Here is a 14,664-nt window from a genome sequence, read left to right as displayed (position 1 = left end):
CACGGATAGGTAGAGATTAACCTGAAAATAAATGTTAAATTGGGCAACTGGGTGAATTTTAGAATCACCTCTCAGGCCATTAGAAGTCAAGTATTTGGGGAATTACTGAAACTTGATTTTGTGTTTTTTTTGTTGGCCTCAAGTTCAAAAAAGATCTCTTTAAGATAATTTCAACATTATGTGTATTTTTTGTGTTTTCAATCACTTAAATGATGTTGTCAAGGAGAATAATTGATAGTCATAGATTTCTAGTTATCAGCAACTTAAAAGACAAAAACAAAAACTACCTACCTGATATATTGCATCCTGAGTCAAAGAGTGACAAATTTTTTTGAAGTTAATGAATAGCATAACTTATCAACAGTATGCTAAACAAAGTTAAGATCAAAAGAGGAGATCTTTCTTACAATTCATAATAGTGATGGGGGAAAAAAAAAAAAAAAGTCAGATCCTAAGTTTCAGTCATTTAACTCCACCTCCACTGTTCTAGTATATATCCGCTGTCGACTGACATTGTCTCCTAACAGGGTTTCCAACCATCTGTCCATCAACCATCCACCTACAGACAGATCTAGGCTATGGAGTAACTTCAGAGCTACCTTCAGAGTAACGGCTCTAAAATAGTTGTTCTCAAACATTAGGGTGCATCAGAGTCTCCTAGAGGATTTTTAAAAACTGAATGATTGAAGCCATCTTTCCTGAGTTTCTGATTCTGTGGGTTTGCATGAGACTAGGGTACTTTCATTTCTAACAAATTTCTAGGGTAAATTAATTGGACTGGCCCCTGAAACAAACGTTCAGAATGACTCCTCTAAAACATAAGTCTGGCCGTGTCACTACTTTGCAAAAGGTCATTCTCTTCTGCCTCATGTGATGTGTTGATAAATGTTCAAAATCTGGCTGTTCAGGGTATAGTACATACACATAGATACACACACACACACACATCTCTGTACATGCATGTGTGTGTGGGAACATGAATGCATTCAGATATTATGTTATTTTACTGATATGAGTGTTGTGCAGACAATTTACAAATAATAATAAAATATACAATAAATTATATTATAAATTCCATAAACCAACTGATTTTTATAGACTGCTTTTGTTGATTTTTCACTGAACTATTTTATCCATAATCACATACAGTCTCTGTCACATATTATTCTTTTTCTCTTAATTTTTTAAACAACACTTGACAGGCTGAAGGCAACAGGCTTCAAGCCAAACTTGCCCTGCAGGATGTGGTTTTTCCAATCTCTGGTCTAGAGAATCAACAAAGAAATACATCAACCCCTGATTTACAGGACTTGCCAATATCTGTGGTATAAATATTCCCGCCATGATGAATTTCAAACTATCAAAGGGATGTCACTCAACTTGGAGTTGGGAAGAGAGGCACTGTAGCAATCAAATAGACTGTATCTCTACCACACAGATACAACAGAAGTAAATAACCTCAAATACATATAGATAGATGGAAATAGATAGATATATTAAAGTAATTAGGAATAAATGAATTAAATTAATTTAGTACCTTTTAAAAATACTTTGATGGATTATAAGTTTATATAACTGAATCTTTCATAATGACTGCATGATTGCCTTGTAAGTTTCTGAGTCACCACCATATTTGCCAAAATATTTTCTCCAGGCTCACAGCTCAGGCTCTCTCCATGGGCTCCTTCATGGTTAGCTACCTAGACTTAGATAGAGGTGAGGAGATGCACAAACGTAAGATTTGTCAAGGTCCCACATCTTCTCACCTGCTCATTCGCTTACTGATTTTCTTACTGATCCTGAGCAAGAAGCTCAAGGGTTTATAGGGACAGAAAACTCACCTCATAGTCAATGTCCAGGGCATCTGCCTCGCCCTTGGTGCGGAAGTGCTGCGTGTGCCTGTCCACGGTGAAATTCACGTGTTTGCCAACTCGCTCCAGGAGGACAGAGTGCCAGTGCTGGTCATCCAGTAGGCTCCCCAGGGTGGCTGAGGGTGGGCTGCTGCTGAGACGAGGTTTGCTGTCATCTGTGAAGGGAATAGGAAGAAAAGATGGCATCTGTACCCCCAGGGAAGCCTGCAGTGCTATAAATAGAATATTCTGCAAGCAAGGCCAACTCTCTCTATCCAAAGTAAAGGATGATTCTATCTCCACAGACCCAGAAATGTCCTGGGCTTGGGATGGAATACCAACTTTTCCCCACAGATTCCAGGACCAAGTTCTCCATCAACTGACATCTACACTCCCTTTTAGACATGAAAGAACATGTTTCTAGGTCTGGTGCAATTACATACTAAGAGAAATCAGATCTTGATAGCTGTATGCATAATATTGAAAATAGAACTCATCACACTTAGAAACAATGCATATTCTTTGCACTTGACTGGCTCTTGAAAGGAAAAAGTGAATCTTGAGTTGTACTTTAGCAGAAGAGTGAATGCTGGACAAGTAGAGGGAAGACAGTGGGCCCACTGACTTAGGTAAATATGTAGGCAAAGGCAACGGAGAGAAAATGATCATTTTAGCTGCAATTTTCAAATTCCTACTCAATCGAGGGCATTTAAGTACAGATTGTATAATCTCCAAGTTCAATGTTCTAAGGCAAAATGATGATCTGCATTTAGCAAATTATGAAGCTGAGGTCTGGTGAGGTTAAGCATTTCTAGGCAGAGATGTATCCAGGGCTCAAATTCAGATCCAGTCAGATTTTTGACTCTGATCGTGGCATGGGTCATTCAGCCCAAGCTGAGTTTGGAACACACCTCTTGGGAGGATGTGAGAGGTACATTTTTCAATCAAGTGCCTCTGGTTCCCCTTCTCTTCATCTTCCCTCCAGTTTTATGGTGCTCCTGCCTATATCCTCTGTCAAAAAGATTAGAGATTTACTTTTTTTTCTTTCCTACAGAATGGCTCAAACTTAGCAAAATGAACAGTTCAATGCAACTAATTTTACTTATATGTAAATCTTCCAATTTTTCAGTATTTTATGTATTTGGTACCCTTAGTAACTGGAAGCTAAATGTCTCTCTTGTCTCTCCCAAAATGTAGAACAGCTGCAGCAGCCTGCTCCACAGCGTGGCAATCAGGGGGCAGAAGCTGCCATTTCCCCTGTGGGTTGCTCACACCCACCTCCATTCTGGTCCCAAGTCACTGCTTCCTGCACAAAATAACACTTTGTTGCTTCCTATGGGGGTGGGGGAACGGTATCCAACTGATTGTAATTGAAAAATAAGAGCTGATGAGTTCATAGCTGACTTTAATTGATTTGTTCAATGACATATTGATTTGTTCCACATCCTTTGAGTTCTTACAATGTGTCAAATTATGCAGATACACTATTATATCTTTTACTTTTTCTTCCTTCTCCCTCCATCCCTTCCTTCCTTCCTCCCTCTCTTCCTTTCTTCCTTCCTTTCCTTTTTCTATCAATCCACCCATAAAATGGTACTGATAGCTATCTGTCTTGCTTACAGTGACAAATGCTGAACACAGGAGATAAAAAATTAAAAGGCACACTTTCCTCTCTGAAGGTTTTAACATGGAGATACAATAGGTGAGTTGATAAGAAAAGCATGCTGCTTGTATTAACAGCAGTTAAGACAAGGAACCAAGAAAATGCAGGGTAGGAAGCTGTGGATGTTACATTATAGAGAGGGGCCAGGCCTGAAATTTGGCCAGAACAAGGAGCATTTTTACCTAACCAGGAAAAGCACCTGTCAAGACTAGGGGTTCAGGAGAACCCCACAGAGGGATTCCATGCAGCAGAGTGCTATGACCATGGGGGGTTGGCTGCTGCCATCTAGGGTCAGTTGCTAGTGTGAGCTGATTTACAGCTTGTGTTTTACCTTTAAGAAATGGGAGCCACTGGCAAATTATTAAGTCAGGGGTTACTGGCTCAGATTAACATTTTAAGAAAGTTATTTTGGCAGCTGTATGGGAATTTGGCAAAGAAGGCAATGGCACCCCACTCCAGTACTCTTGCCTGGAAAATCCCATGGACAGAGGAGCCTGGCAGGCTGCAGTCCATGGGGTCGCTAAGAGTCGAACACAACTGAGCGACTTCACTTTCACTTTTTACTTTCATGCATTGGAGCAGGAAATGGCAACTCACACCAGTGTTCTTGCCTGGAGAATCCCGGGGACGGGAGCCTGGTGGGCTGCCGTCTATGGGGTCGCACAGAGTCGGACACGACTGAAGCGACTACTGAAGCGACTAAGCAGCAGCAGCATGGATATTTGATTAGAAGGCAAGGCTGGCAGGAAAACTGGCAGTCGTGTGGATGGAGGATGAGGAGCATAGGCAAAGAGAGCACAAGAAGGGCGGATTTACAGGTGGTAAGAGGCTGTTGACATATGGTAGCCTAGAATGTCATTTGGATACTGGAGTGGACATAAAAAAGAAACTTATTGAGAAATGACTTTTTTTTTCCCTAAGGAAATTCTTGTTTTATTTATGTATTTATATGGACTCCTTACACAAATAACATTCCAGTTCTCCTAAGGGTTTCTTCTATAAATTGGAATGGCCGAGGAAAAGCATTGTCTAATTTTGACTTGATTATACACTTTCAAAAGATAAAGAGGGAGTGAAGAGAAAAGCATTGGAAAGTCTTCGACTCTGGGGCTCAGCACGAACAACAGACGTCTTGAACTTGAGATTCATCCAGGTTGTCGGGTAGTTCCAACGCGGAGGGAAGACTAGACAGGCCACCCCACCCCACCCGACCCCACAGAGAGAATTTCTACAGCTACTCTATCACGGTGCTCCAGCTAAAGTATAGGTTTCAAAGAGTTTCAACTTAACATCTAAAATTTTAAACTGTAGCATTTCTGCAACAAATAAGCTCAGAGAGCTCATCTCAGAAGAAAAATTAAAGAACTATTGCTCTGATGAATGAAAAGTCTGGCTGTCGCTCTTGCTCCGCCCGACTTCCAGGCTCAGGCAGACACGTAAGGGGGCGGCGGCTCCTTGGTGGCGCTATTCACAGTGGCCTCATCATACGGGGGTAACAGCACCCTAGGGTCATTGCTGGTAACATAAACCAGGACATCAGAGGAGTTCCTGCCATTGATATATCGGTAGCAGTTCCAAACACAGCTAATCAAGTAACCCTTAAAAGCCAAGATAATGCTGATAAACAGAAGAATAATGAGGACCAAACAGGTAGGATTCACTGACATGATATCATCTTTGTAAGGAAAATCAGGAGGCAGCTGTCGTATGCATTCCTGGATGGAGTTTGGATAAACAAGTATGGTGACCGCAACCAAGGTGTTCAGGGCAAAATCAAAGATCTGATAGCAGAAGAATGGGATGATCCAGGCTGCACGTTGCTTGTATGCTCCGTACATAGCCATGGCACAGATGAGGATCATGAGAACAGAATCGCAATGGCAATGCACATGTTGGCATCATCCATGAACTCAAAGTCACCCCCGAGTTCAGAACTTGAAAAGTGGTAATGATCTGGATCAGCCAGGGCGCTCAACAGAATCAGCAGTACCACAGCATTGAGGATCAGGTACCAGACGCCGAGCAGGATGGTGCCGGTGCGGACAGGGCAGCAGAGGCAGCAGCTTTTGGAGTAGAACCGCGTCCAGGGGGCCACCATCTTCATCGCTCGGGCCGCGGGCGCAGTGGCGCGACTCTGCGCCCAAGTTCGCAAGAGCTTCGGCCGTCGGTCCTGCGCACCGTGCGGCTGTCGCCGGCCCCCCTCTCCCCGGCTACCGTCGCTCCCTCTTCCTGGCTCCCGTCCGCCGCCCACCAGCCCCGGGCCCCGCGCCTCCCCGCGCGAAGAGCTAGCAGCTGGAACCTCGGCCGGACCCCGAGCTCCGAGAGATGACTTTAAGGAAGTTTGCTCCAGCAAGTGGATGAAAAGCACTACCAGTCAAAACAAACAAACAAAAAAAACTTGTGTCTTCCTCTCTCCCCCTCCCTCTTCTACACACACACACAGAATCAAATTTTATTTATAAAATAAAACATGCCCAAGGACTAACGACTGGTTGAAGGAGACTTACTGTGTCTTATAAACTATTAGTTATAAGTTAATATACCCAAATAAATTTAATATTAGAGCTTTCACTTTAAATTTGATATGCCCTTCCTTTTTCCTTAAAAAGTTAAAAAGGTATTTAAGAATTTACTAGTATGTAAAAAACATTAAACATTTGAAACTGTAAAACCAATGAAAGTCACAAAAAGAAAAAGTAAAGGAATCATATCTTTTCCTCCTACTTCTTTGTTATTATGTGTTGTTTGGGTGGATTTTAGTGGTATTTTGATTTTTTAAATAGAGAAAAACAAGGATTAAAATTAAATACTTTGATATTTTCTATACTTTTATTCCTGCTTCAAAAGATGAGTTTAATTATGAAGAGGTCATACTGACTGTAATTTTAGTTTTTATTCTTTTTCTTTTCTTTATACATTTTAGAGTATAAATATTTTGGATATTAAGAAACAAAACTAAACTTCATTAAAAGCATAATCCTTGACCTACATGTCTAACTATATGACTGATGTGTGAATTATTGAATATCTCCTGCATTACAAGTATATTTTTAATTTAAAAAATGGCAGACATGAACATATTTTACCCTCTCCATGAATCATTTTATGTTAATGCTCAGAAATCTTTGTTTTGTTTTAATCATTGTCATACCCAACTATTTTGCAACCCCCTGGACTGCAGGTGCACCGGGTTCCTCTGTCCATAGGATTTCCCAGGCAAGAATACATGTATTGAAAGAAATTGAGTGGAAATCAGTCCACTTTAACAGTTGGATAAACAGGAAATTCTGCTATTCATCAAGTAGGATGTTTCAAAATATATCTATAAAAGATGCAACTATGAAGAAAAAAGATTAGTCCTAGAAAAGTTTCCATTTTACCTAGAAGTGTTCATTATTAGAAATTACAAAAAAAAAAAACAAACTTCATTCTCAAAAGATGATCAAACTCTTCATTCTGTAATATATACTTCAAGTCATATCTCAGTGACAATTATGGTTCAACCACAAGTTTTAACTAGTTTCCGATTTATTAAGGCAAGATAAAAACACCTATGGGTAATTGTGGAGGACACAAAGACAATAAAAATCCACAGATGGTGTCTTTTAGGCCAGAAACACATTAGAGAAAAAAAATGAATTACTTATTAAATTAAAACTTGTTTTCATGTAGTTTGAGATAGTTAAAATGAAACTATGTAATTATTCAAAACCCTAAGGCATAGGAAAAATTTTACAGGAAGTTTAAAATATCTGCAAAACATTTCTAACTTGCTCTTCTCCTCCTCCCCTACCCTACCCCAAACATACTATTGATAAGCATATCAAATTCTTCACCCTTGGAACTAGCTTTTTTCTGGATCTTTAGCATGTATATTGTTGCATTTTCACTTCAAAATCTCCTTTGATTAAATCACCTTGATTGGTCTTAACAGTTTAAATATGGATGGCACTTTACCTTTCACAATCTGTAGACTTCATATAGCTTGAACAAATGATAACATAAACTTTCAATATTGTATTTCAACAAAAAGTCACTCTTGGAAAGATTTGTTGTTGATGAGCTAGAGGGCCATTCCCATGGAGGTCCCCAATGCCTTCATCCACTTGATCTTTAGGATTAACTTTCTCACATTTAGTTGTTCAGGCTATCAATGTTGGTATTCACTTGTATTTTTAAGCTTCTTTTTTGTTAAAGTGAGGTAAGCATTTTACACAGGTTGTTTTTGTTATTCCTGAACACAGCCTTACAAAAAGCTTCACCTCAGTGAAGCCATAGGATATACCCAAGATCACAAAGAATTAAGGTTATACCCTGAGCTATGACTCCAAAGCTAAATACTCTTACTACTTACTCCTATTGGAAAAATTGATACCTTTATTCCTTATGTTCTGGCCATCTGCCTCCCACCATACACACATGTGAGTTTACTTAGCTTACTAAGAATACCAGGAAAGGGATTTGATGGATCAGCAAGCAGAGAGTTGTGGAAAAGGAAAATGCGACAACCCAAAGAGGGAAGGACATGATGTAGAAGGTGAAGGCAAATTTCCCTCTCTAGTTTATCCAGGATTATATAGACCCCTGTTTTGCAAAATTCAGGGCTGATGAATGTTCTCAAGTACTCAAATGAAGTCTTCTGAAGAAAATAAAAACTAACAGGAAGCCATGTGATTACAGTGGACTTGACCCTCAAATCAGAGCAAATCCTTATGTATCGCTAAAGAAATGTAATTCATGTCCTTAGTTCTCAAAAAAATTTTTCTAAATTTTATTCAATAAAACATTCTCTAGATTTAGGGGTCATTGCTCAATCTGACTCCTAAGTTGCATCTATCTTTTGTGACTTTGTTATTTTAAAAAAGATGGTTTTGGTGATACATAGATATCTATTTTTGGTTACTACTACAAAGTTAGAAAGTCAGTCACAATAATTGTTTTACCAGGCTGGGACCTCCTTGAAAATTAGAACTGGTGAGCTCCAGTGCATAGCTCAGTGCTTAGCTTAATGTACTTGCTCAATGAATTCCTATACATGAATGACACCATTTATATAAAATATGGTGCCAATTACCACACTGACACTTTGTCTGAAGTTCCTGTCTTGCTTTCCTCTTCATAATAAAATCTCCAGTTAATTGAATTTGGATTGAAGAAGACTTTCTGGACTCCTCTATCCCACCCTGGTCTCTCCATTCTCAAAATTTTAACACATGAACAGCAACTTCTTAATATTCAATACCTACTTGTTCAATGAAAGTTTATAACATTTTAGTGATTAATGTCAGGACCTTGTGTTTGAGTTGGTGAGAGTTCTAATCTTGGGTAGATGGCTATGCAACTACATGATCTCTGTGACCCAGGGTAATCAACTGGATATCACTGATGATCAAAATGCTTGAATTTGAAAAAGTTAAAGTAAACATTCACTGGACTCCCTAGAGTAGGTGCAGAGTATTCAGTGATATCCAAGATAATCTCTGTGAGTTGGTTACGCAGTGAGATTCTTTGCCTTTGAACCTATGCTTGGCTCCCACAAGGACAGTGTGCTCCACACATGTTTATGCTATTTCAAGGTTCTCACTTTCCTATGACTGTCTTATTGCACAGTCTGCCTCACTTCAAAAGCACTGGACTCTTGTAAGGATGAATGACCTGCATGTGTGATTAATGTTTTGTTTAGTCCTTACCACAATTCCCCAGTCATGTAATGCCTGCGCTTTTTGATTTTACCACCCGCATGTACGAGTTTGTGCTGTTGTAACTCTACAGAGGGCAAACTGCCACAGGTGATCTGAATGAGATGTGCAAAGAGTGGAAAGAGGAATCTCTATTAACTTCCTTATGGATTGAGAGAAGAAATTTCTTTTGCATTAGTAGCTCTAGAAAAATCATCATTGTACCCTAAGAGAACAGTCAAAGGGGAAGGCCTAGTTTGACTGAAGCATTGAAATGGTCTTTTCAAGTCAATTGCCACAGAGGTAACTAAGTAATATGAATCAGAATATCAGCAAAGAGCATCACTTGTGAGGAACCACACCATGCATCTCCAAAGGCCCGCCTCTGTAGCTGTCCATGGTACTGAATCACTCCACTCAGCCTAGAACACTGAATTGTAAAGTCACAAATTAGAAAAGGAACATGCATTGGGGAACTGTCCCTACAGGGAACACTGCTGGAGTGTCCACATCAGCTGGGAAGAGAGAAACTTCCTCCTTCGCTGGCCCAACCCCATTTTTAGCCCATTAACTTGAATTTTTAGATTCTTCCTCTCTCTCTTCATTTTTCTCTCTTTCTTGATTCATTTCTTTAAAAAAAAGAAAAAAAAAAAGTCCTTGATCATGTATAATATAAACTCTTTCCACTTTGAAGGTTGTATGGAAACTTGGAAAGAACATAAATTTTATATAATATGTAAAATTTTTATATAAATAGCTAAGGAAAAACACTTGGAAAATACACCAAAATTAATAGAAGGATGACTGGGTTGTAGAATTTTGAGTGACTTTTTTCCTCTCATTTATAATTTTTTTCTTCAAGTTTTCTAAAACTGACATATATTTTATAATCTGAATATAAGTTTAAAAGACAGTAAATATGACTAGATTTTAACTGTGACTACACTGATTAGTAGCTGCATCATTTGAGCAGCTGACATATATTCCTCCAGTTTAATATTCCATATAGGTAAATTGGAGCTAATGGTTATGTACATAATGGGCTGCTTTGAGGATTGGATAGGATACTGCACATTGTGGAGATCACAGGAGGAAGAGTAGCTCAGGCTTGGGGATGAGCAAGCTAAATGAGAAAAATGCGAATTTGTGTCAGGCTCCAATAGGTGAGATGAAAACCTCTTTTCCCAATAACTCAGTTGGCCTGGAGTACCTACTGCAGGTAGGTGTTCTCCTAGTTTCCAGAACTACAGCCATGAACACAATGTTATCTTGCCCTTGTGTAACCTATGTTACAGATTTTCTTTTATGGGCAAATCAAAGCTATTACCATTCCCCCCTTCCCCTTTACTCAGTGCTTCCAAAGATTTGCTGGCTATGACAGAAATATGCTGAGCTAACATACTAATATATGTCAGTGTCTCTCCAGAGAAGGAACATAAAAAACCGTGCTATTTAATAAGTATGCTGGGTAACTGTTTAAAGGAGGTAAGTACAGGAAATATTTAATCATGGTAAACTCATGGAAATGAGTAAATTCAAAAGCTGGAGAAAATTTCCAAACTTTGTAGAATAAAGACTAAACATATTTTTACTACCAAATAATTCACTAAATGAGATTTCCCATTATCACCAACACAGTTAGAAATATGGGTTAAATGGAAATCTGGAAAGAGAATTGTTCTGTTTTCTTTATATCACAGCAGGAGAGTGTCTTCTTCATCTTAATAGACCCATTTCTTTCCAGGAAGACTAGCAAACTACAGGATGTGGGACATTCAGATATCATTAGCTGAATAATGAGTAATATGAGGAGTTTCACTGTGTTTATTTACTGACATAGAAAATTCTCAGGTGGCATTAGTGGTTAAGAATATACCTGCCAATGCAGGAGACGTAAGAGATGAAAGCTCTATCCCTAAGTCTAGAAGAGCCCCTAAAGTAGGAAGTGGCACCCCACTCCAGTATTCCTGACTGGAAAATCCCATGGGCAGAGAAGACCAGCAGGCTATAGCCTGTGGGGCCACAAAGAGTCGTACATGACTGAGCACAGCAGGCTGGATCACAAAAAATTCATTTTGAATATTTTTAGTTTTCACGTTCATGCCCTGCTAGATAGTTATTAATAATATCCCATGTTAGAAATAAGTAAATTGAGGCTTGGAAGTCATGAACTTTCCCCAGAAATAAATAGCTAGCACCTGTCTGCAAGTAAAATCTGTTACATGAGCACACCTTTTTCTTTCCATCCTGCTTTACTGTCACTGACACTGCTGTCCATCATTGGGTTATGCTTGTTGGGGCAGAGTTTCAGAGGGGTAATCGCAATAGCTTTATCCACAACCCACAATGCTCTGTGAATGACTTGTCACTGGGTGTTAGGGAGGAAGTTATTCCATCCATTCTCCTTTCATGAAAATTGAACACCAGTTAATAGACTGATATGTTTCTGCTCAATATGCCCATCTTTCATAGACCTCACTGATAAATTTCTTTAGGTATGTGGACAAAACTGATTAGGTTACTAGCGAATCCTCTTTAGCTCTCCTCTGGGTGAGACTCTAAAGATGCCTTTGCTGTGTATTTAGTTTAGTGCATTAGATATCAATTTAATGAGCTAAACTTGGGATCCAGAGGCTCTCCTTGCTAGCACTGCCAATGTCTAACATGGAGGCTAAGGAAATGCTAAGAAATGCCTCAAAATAAGTATCTCCATTGCTTGGCTTTGGGGATGAGTTCACAATAATCTTCACTCTTATGCTAATTAGTAAAAGAACATATTACTAAATAATAACTATTAAAGGACATAAACTTATCTGTGATATTTCTAGGCTTTCATGCAACTTAAGCCTACACTGAATTCTGCTATGACTTTCTTTCTTTACTATTTGATCAGAAATACTCAGCAGTAGGTGATAATTATCTTCCACAAGTATACTCTCCACCCCTTCCCCTAACACTAATACACACCGAAAGGGAGGCAGAAACTCATGCTTTCAGAAAGTGATCTCTTCCTTTTTTATCACCCTAACACTTTTTTCCCAGTTCTTTTTCTCCAGTAGAGCTTCTTGGTTTCCCTTTGCGAATTTGGGAGTTCTACTTTCTGTCTTCTGTACTTGGCCCATGCTTGCTTACAGAGTACCTTTCACATAAAGCAGGCTGACCATCTCTTAGTACCAAGAAATGCAGACCTGCCAGTAGTGAGGCAGGAATGATGGATGCCAACCCACAGCAGGAGGCTTGAGTCCTAAACAGATAGAAAGTAGGAGGGCATTCTGTACTAAATTTGCTGGCATTTGGCAAATATAGGGCTCACCCTAGCACAGCCTGGACACTTGAAATTAACAAAAAACAAAACAGAGTTTCCTTTAATAAGACATGAGAATGCCCAGAAACTTAGATGCCCTGCACATGACCCCTTGTTCCCTTACAAAACAAACAAAAATTAAAATGTATCTTTTCCATTGTTCCCCAGGAACTTAACTTTCATCAGTGTAACAAGTATAATAGATGGTGAGCAAGCCTTATTATATTGTAATATGTGTGCTTGTGTGTGTGTTCAAACTTACTCAAACTACAGTTTGTTACTTAAAAAAAAAGGGGGGGGAATATGTCAAGAAAGAAAGAAAGGAAGGAAGGAAGAAAAATTAACCTGTATCTCTCCCTGCTGCTGCTGCTAAGTCACTTCAGTTGTGTCTGACTCTGTGCAACCACATAGATGGCAGCCCACAAGGCTCCACCGTCCCTGGGATTCTCCAGGCAAGAACGCTGGAGTGGGTTGCCATCTCCTTCTCCAATGCATGAAAGTAAAAAGTGAAAGTGAAGTCACTCACTTGTGTCCGACTCTTCACGACCTCATGGACTGCAGGCTACCAGGCTCCTCCGCCCGTGGAATTTTCCAGGCAAGAGTACTGGAGTGGGTTGCCATTGCCTTCTCTGTATCTCTCCCTACCTACTAAAATTACCTTGTTTACAGAATGCTATTTATGGCTTAAACATTTAAAAATGTGGATTTTTCTTCCCCAATTTGGATAAGGAAAATATGTCACTTCAACTGTGACACAACAGCTTCTAACTGACACACTAGGAGGATAACCTGCTACAAAAGGAGTTCCCCATAGCCCAACACGGCCAGTGACAGGGCAAAGCTTGACCCTACCCAAGTTGAGGTGCAGGGCGAGCCTCCCTCTCTGGAGCTCCAGGGTGATGTGGTCTCCCCGTTGTCCTTCTCCATGGAAGAGGACCCCATCTCCTTGCATGCTCTTGAACTTCAGGGAAATCACATCTTTGAGAGTACTCATCAGCTTCTGATTGAACCTGTAAAGTAGGGAGCTTCGACCATCGAAGTCAGCAACGTCTGATTCTAGGCACAAAGAGAGAGAGAAAGGAAAATCAGTGCACATCCTCAGAATGTTCTCCCTCTTTCTTGTCTTAGCTGTTGTTCGATTAATTGAAATGTTCCTGACATCTGTAGGGTACTGAATCAAAGGGAAACATATAGACCAGACCCAGTGTAATTAGACTCATGGGAAATATTATTTACAAGCAACTATCACATACTCAGAGTGAACTGATCATCAGTCTAGAAGTAAAACCTCTCATTAGTGATAGCTTTTGCTTGAGGGGACAAGATGTGAATACCACAAGTACCTTTGTCAGGCTGTATTGTGTCAGATGCCTGGTTGTAATAGTCTCTCATGATTTATCCTCCTTATTAACTTGCTTCTGATAGCTGGAGTCATTTTCTCCCATCATCTCCAGCTCAAGGTCAGAGATGAAAAATATAGTTCATTATTTCAACCCTGACTGAAAAGTGCAGTTTTCCTAGACATGTGTTGAAAAGGAATCTGAGGTTTTACTTTAGGTTTCTTTAGGTTTCCTTTAGGTTTATGGTTTCCAGTAGTCATGTATGGATGTGAGAGTTGGACTGTAAAGAAAGGTGAGCATTGAAGAATTGATACTTTTGAACTGTGGTGTTGGAGAAGACTCTTGAGAGTTCCTTGGACTGCAAGAAGGACAAACCAGCCAATCCCAAGGGAAATCAGTCTTGAATATTCATTGAAAGAACTGATGCTGTAGCTGAAACTCCAATACTTTGGCCACCTGATGTGGCCAAAGAAGAACTAATTCACTGGAAAAGACACTGATGCTAGGAAAGATTGAAGGCAGGAGGAGAAGGAGACAACAGAGGATGAGATGGATGGCATCACCGACTCAATGGACATGAGTCTGAGCGAGCTCTGGGAGCTGGTGATGGACCAGAGAAGCCTGGCATGCTTCAGTCCATGGGGTTGCAAAGAGTTGGACACAACTGAATGACTGAACTGAACTGAACTTAGGTTCACTGGAAAATAATATTCAGTAAAAGCAGATTTACTATTTGAACAGAGAGGGCAAATATCTTGCATCCTAATCATGCCTGCCTTATCTTATGCTGATGATATGTATCATTTTAGTTTTCATATAAAAAATGAAT

The 14,664-nt window shown here is 39.7% G+C and overlaps 1 protein-coding gene and 1 pseudogene across 1 annotated transcript in view; both read right to left on the bottom strand.

Moving 5' to 3' along the window:
* The window catches only part of CNTNAP5 (contactin associated protein family member 5), a 1,086,429-nt gene that overhangs the window by 573,301 nt on the left and 498,464 nt on the right, over positions 1 to 14,664 (bottom strand). The window contains exons 5-6 of the mRNA XM_012140581.5: positions 13,348 to 13,551; positions 1,842 to 2,026 (exon numbers count right to left, since the gene is read on the bottom strand). Of these exons, the coding sequence (XP_011995971.2) occupies positions 1,842 to 2,026; positions 13,348 to 13,551 (389 nt within the window). The remainder of the gene's footprint in view (positions 1 to 1,841; positions 2,027 to 13,347; positions 13,552 to 14,664) is intronic.
* On the bottom strand, positions 4,801 to 5,825 carry LOC105609990 (lysosomal-associated transmembrane protein 4B-like; annotated as a pseudogene).

The sequence above is a fragment of the Ovis aries genome, chromosome 2, assembly GCF_016772045.2.
Source record: "Ovis aries strain OAR_USU_Benz2616 breed Rambouillet chromosome 2, ARS-UI_Ramb_v3.0, whole genome shotgun sequence".
Lineage (NCBI taxonomy): Eukaryota > Metazoa > Chordata > Mammalia > Artiodactyla > Bovidae > Ovis > Ovis aries.
Note: the sequence above shows the minus strand (reverse complement) of the source record. Positions and strands in the feature narration are given on the sequence as shown.